This window comes from Priapulus caudatus, unplaced genomic scaffold (assembly GCF_000485595.1).
Source record: "Priapulus caudatus unplaced genomic scaffold, Priapulus_caudatus-5.0.1 Scaffold728, whole genome shotgun sequence".
NCBI classification, from domain to species: domain Eukaryota; kingdom Metazoa; phylum Priapulida; class Priapulimorpha; order Priapulimorphida; family Priapulidae; genus Priapulus; species Priapulus caudatus.
Window position 1 is genome coordinate 10,141 of NW_014577789.1, and position 5,215 is coordinate 15,355.

At 36.8% G+C, this 5,215-nt stretch overlaps 2 protein-coding genes across 3 annotated transcripts in view; one reads left to right on the forward strand and one right to left on the reverse strand.

Moving 5' to 3' along the window:
- Positions 1-1,550, forward strand: part of LOC106813116 (geranylgeranyl transferase type-2 subunit beta-like) — an 11,557-nt gene extending 10,007 nt beyond the window's left edge. Inside the window, exon 6 of the mRNA XM_014817173.1 lies at positions 807-1,550. Within this exon, the coding sequence (XP_014672659.1) occupies positions 807-935 (129 nt within the window). The 3' untranslated portion in view covers positions 936-1,550. The remainder of the gene's footprint in view (positions 1-806) is intronic.
- A 97-nt stretch (positions 1,551-1,647) lies between these two features.
- The window catches only part of LOC106813123 (MORN repeat-containing protein 5-like), a 15,567-nt gene continuing 11,999 nt past the window's right edge, over positions 1,648-5,215 (reverse strand). For both annotated transcript variants that reach the window (XM_014817181.1, XM_014817180.1), the window contains exons 2-5: positions 2,827-2,974; positions 2,575-2,686; positions 2,229-2,360; positions 1,648-2,089 (exon numbers count right to left, since the gene is read on the reverse strand). In XM_014817181.1, the coding sequence (XP_014672667.1) occupies positions 2,001-2,089; positions 2,229-2,360; positions 2,575-2,686; positions 2,827-2,974 (481 nt within the window). In that variant the 3' untranslated portion in view covers positions 1,648-2,000. The remainder of the gene's footprint in view (positions 2,090-2,228; positions 2,361-2,574; positions 2,687-2,826; positions 2,975-5,215) is intronic.

Consider the following 5,215-nt stretch of genomic DNA (forward strand, 5'->3'; position numbering starts at 1 on the left):
AGATTTGAACGTCCTATTTTTGGAGCAAGCCAGTCGACCTACTTTCGAGCCACGCACACTTTTTGACAAAAATGGAAATGGCCATAAGTCAGTTCAGGTTCAACGGATTTTACTCATTTTTGGTGTTTGAATGAATAACGACTGGCCCCAAAACTTCTCACAGAGGTTTTGATATTTTTTAGAAATTATGGAAATTACATAGATTTTGGCAATTTCACTATGCATTTCAGTGTCTGCCTACGGTCAATGGTAACTGAAGAACCGTTTGACCCACATGTTTCAAATTGCATACAGTTGTTACTCCTATGGGAGACATTTGAACGTCCTACTTTGGAGTACGCCAGTCGACCTACTTTCGATCCATGCCCACTTTTTGGGAAAAATTAAAATGGCCATCTAGATTTGTTGGATTTTGTTAAATTTTTGTATGTCAGTGTGTAAGGCTAGCCCCAAAACAGTTGTTACTTGTATGGGAGAGGTGACGTCCTATTTTGGAGCACGCCAGTCGACCTACTTTTGAGTCATTCTCAACTGCGTGTTTGCTTCTTTTTTTTTGGGGGGGGGGGGTGATTTTGTAGTACATACGTTACTAGAAACTAGTTATTTTACGCTAAAAACAATGAAGGAATGAATTAGAAGTCTAATTAATACCTTTAGTATAGTACCACTAAATACTGTTAAAACTGTGGTGGCTAAACTGCCGCCCCCCCCCCACCGACTCGGTGCACTTGTTCCCACTCGCTCATTTATGTCCTTTTTGTGGTGAGCTACAGCGTCATTGACACTTTCATTTTCTGTGCTTACAGGTTGATCCATTTCACACATTATTTGGTCTGGCAGGACTGTCATTGTTGGGAAACAGGAGTCTAAAGCATATTAATCCAGTGTTCTGCATGTCACAGTGCATCATAGACAGATTAGGTCTCACAGTCTAATTATTCTGATGTTCCCAGACGTAGGAGACTCTTCGAATGACAAGTGACATACAAATTCAGCTGTGGCTGTAAACATGACCTACTAACATTACCATTATCATTTTTAACAAACTTGTTACTTGTAACAAGTCCTAGAAGCTTGACATTTTTACTTACTTCTTTTTTTCTGCCAGTGATATGACAGTGATATAGTGTCAATTAATTATTTCATGTATATTTTACGTGTAATCAAATATTGTAATTAATCTTACTGATATAAAATGAGGCTCTGCAGTATCTGATTAACTGTAAACTACTTCTAGTATCATGTTCAGTAGAAACATCAGTTGAGTCAGAATATGTTGAATTTACTGGTGCTTTTATTTCCAATTTTGCATAATTATTATATATGTATAATTCTATGTATCAATAGTATAGTAGTTGTATAAATATAAATATCTTATTCATATTTAAAATATAAACATAAGAACATGATTAATATCTTGTATATATGGATATTTGCAATTGCTCAAGATCCAGTATGACTGGTTCCATAAGAGCATATATAGTCTTGCTATGTAAAAGTGAATGGTAGTAAATAATGTATATAATAGTAAAACCTTTCATATGCTGAAATTTGGGAGTTGGGTAAATTCTTAGCATTCAAAAGCTGAGATCTCATTTTCTTCAGAAGTTGGTCTACATATGACAATCGCAGCAATTCTCATCAGTTAACAGGAACTGCATTTGCTTTGTTCTCAATATTATTAGCAGCCACTAAGAAAATTATTTGTTTAAAAAAAAATTGATGATTTTTGCCATGGTTGACAAAACAATATTTGAAAAATAATTTTTCAGAGTAGTCAGTCATGAATTTATATAAATTCTCGAAAAAAAAAACTGCATCATCATTTGTGGTTTTGTTATTTTGTGTGCCTCAAGTAATGCATGAAAAGTTTTCCCAGACCATATTACAAATAAGAAATCTAAATAAGGAAACACTGCGTGTCTACATCTAAAACGTTGAATAAAACCTCATTGCAGTTTGCCTCACATAAAGGACTGAGCAAGTTATGTAAAGCCATCCTATATGCAAGTATCTGTGTCCTGAAAGCCGACAAACTTGTCCCAACCCTTCCTGCAGTGCTTTTCAATCCATACTTGCTCATCTGCATCTGATAAACAAAACGAGAGTATAATACACTATAATGGCTAAAGATGGGACAATCTTTCAATGTTTGGCACATCGGTAAAAAAACTGCATTGAAACATTGCTCACCCTTCAAGACTACAAAACTAGAAATACGTATATACCCGCATTTCTCAGGAAAGCATTATCGTAGTTGGTGACCACTTTAGTTTGCTGGTTATAAAAGCCATCTCCCGTATCATAGCAACCAGCAGGTATCTCCATGGCAACTGCCTTGTCAGTCAACAAGGAACGGCCTAGATAGAAATAAAACATGATCAATAGAAGTGTAGAGTGCAGCTGTCATTTATGTTCTTTCAGTTAATCAGTTTGACTTTGAACTATTTTAGCAACTGTTTTGAATATTTTATGGTTATCACCAGTATTAGTAGCTATAGTAAATCATGATTTATTACACACACTACAGTTTTAGATGTAATTTCACACAGTCACTTGTTAATGTAACTGCACCTGCTGGTTGAAGGCCAGTACAAATTTCAGTATAGAATCTCCTGTCATTAGTTGTGCAATAACTCCAATCATGCTCTTTGAATTTTAGTCCATCAGTAAAAGTGTAGTCTCTCTGGAATATTAACCATTCCCAGATACCCTCACATAGAAAATATGAGATTATTCGTTTCAAATGTTTTTTCTGTCAATTAGAAACGTCTAATCTATGAACCTTTAGAAGTCTGCATTTGCAAAATCCCATGTTTAGCTTACGTCACTAACACGACCATTTTCCCATTGTGCTTCACACTTGCATCCATTTGGGAAGTGAAGTGTGCCATGACCGTGGAACATTCCATCCTTCAACTGCCCTTTGTAGATCGTTCCTGTTGCAAATGTGTACTCTCCTGCACCCTCCAACCTTTAAAAACCAGTCACATTTGCCTTTTTAATTTTGTTACAACTAATGCATGAATTATAATATACAGCCAGTTTACAAATTAGAGCTTTGAATGTCTACAGTTTGGGCCCCAATACTCTGGCACACTCAGGACCAGGCCATTGCTAAATAATATAAAAATAGCCAGAAATAAGCACAGCCCATACCAGGTAGTGACGATCACACACACAATTAATGTTTGAATATATCACAGGAAACAATAACATCGCTGATTGAAAAGATCCAAAAACTACAGACCTCCAACTTCAAGTTCAACTTGTGCCTGACCACTGAAGGTGCCTGTAAATGCTGTTCAAATTATCCTCTGCAACACACAAGTACACCGCATGCACGCTGCTGTGCACAAACAACAAGAATATAGATATCTTAGAGATCTAGATACATTGGATCTCTATATGATTATAATTTATCTAATAATATTCTTGTTATTTGTGTACAGTCGCATGCGTGCGGTGTACTTGACTTGTTCTGTGTTGCAGAGGAGCATTTGAACCGAGAGCATTGAAGAGAACCGACTCAACCTTCTCAACAAAATTCTTTCTGGAAGTGTCACGATCCCCAAAGTCAAGTACAACAGGATGGGTCCATCGCGCACACGGAGCAAAAACGACAACAAGCTTGCAGTCAATGAGTCATTAGAACCTCACAAGGGGAATTCAAAAACTCATTCTTTCCACGGACCATCGTGGACTGGAATGTCTGCACGCAGACCGTGATCGACACCATCAGTGTCGCAGTCGCGGCCGCCTAATTTCACCACGCCCCATCACCTGCCTCATAATACGCATATACGCGGTCGACGCAGTACTATCATCAAGATCAAGATCAAATAGATAGTCATTAAACATGTAATCTAACTACTGAAAAGTAACGGTAGCAATTAAAACATATAGACAGTTGCCTTTAAAAACAATATATCAATATATCACATGTATGTCAATTAGCGACACATTGAGCATCTGCACCTGTACCCACCCCACGTTTCGAGTAGTCTTCTAAACACGTTGAAGTTCTCACTCCGACGTATACATTTCGGCAAATCGTTCCATATTCTAGCTCCTTCATACTTTAAGCTTTTCTTACCACAAGTGGCCCTTTCGAAACGTGGGATGTGTACACGGTAATTAAAACTATATCTGGACTCGGTCTTTACAACAAGATCGTGGAGGTATACAGGCCGATCTTTAGTGAGAATTTTACAAACGTCAATGGCTATGAGCTTTTGTCTTTGTACTTTGAGACTGACTGATTTGTTTCTTGCTAGTAAGCTGTCATAGTCACTGCTGAAGTCATTATACACAAATTTTAATGCTCTATAATTGAGCTTTTCGAGCTTTTTCTCATTTGCTTTGTCACAGAAGTGCCATATAATAGGACAAAAGTTAAGGTGATTACGTCACCGTAAATAGTAGAAAAAAATATTTTTAAAAACTTGCATCAACACATATAGACTAATATAGGAGGATAAAAGAGAGAAGATTAGTGAACGATTGTGATCACTAGATAAAACAACAGAACCTTTGAGACTAGCGAGGCGGCGGTGCATAGATCGCATCGGTTTTGCCAAAATCAGCAAATGCAGGCAAACCCTGGCCAAGTTTTCAGGGCATTTGCGATGGGAGACAAACGATATGATCGATGCCCCACTTCACTGTCGGGGCGAACGGATATCTAATATGCCACGATAGTAAATATATGCGTGGGTTGACGCAATTGATCACCATTGACTTTAAACTCATACTTTGGTGGTGCACATTTCAAATGGCTTTAGTAAAAAAAAGGTGCAGGCAATATCAATGCACTTGAAATACGTATCGGACGGTCAATCTCCTGTTAGTTGCAGGAAAAATAATATATTCGTGTCATGATCTAATATGGTAAAATTGTAAAATTTTTAGTTTGCCATTTTGTTTTATATCATTATAAATTAAGATACTAAACGTACTAAACGTATCGTCAATGTTAAGCGTGAAAGATTTGTTTGCTCACAACTATTTAAAATCCGCAAATAAACCTGTGACGATTTTAATATTAGTGAGTTCTCTAACAGTTATATTGCTTGCTATGGGCTACGTATGAGTCACAGAGTTATGTTCACTTATCAAAACAATATAGTAAAATAAAAGAAGTATAATCAGCAATTAACATATAACAGTGAGAACAGAATTAACTTATACCATTTTGTAGAATAAAGTGGGAATA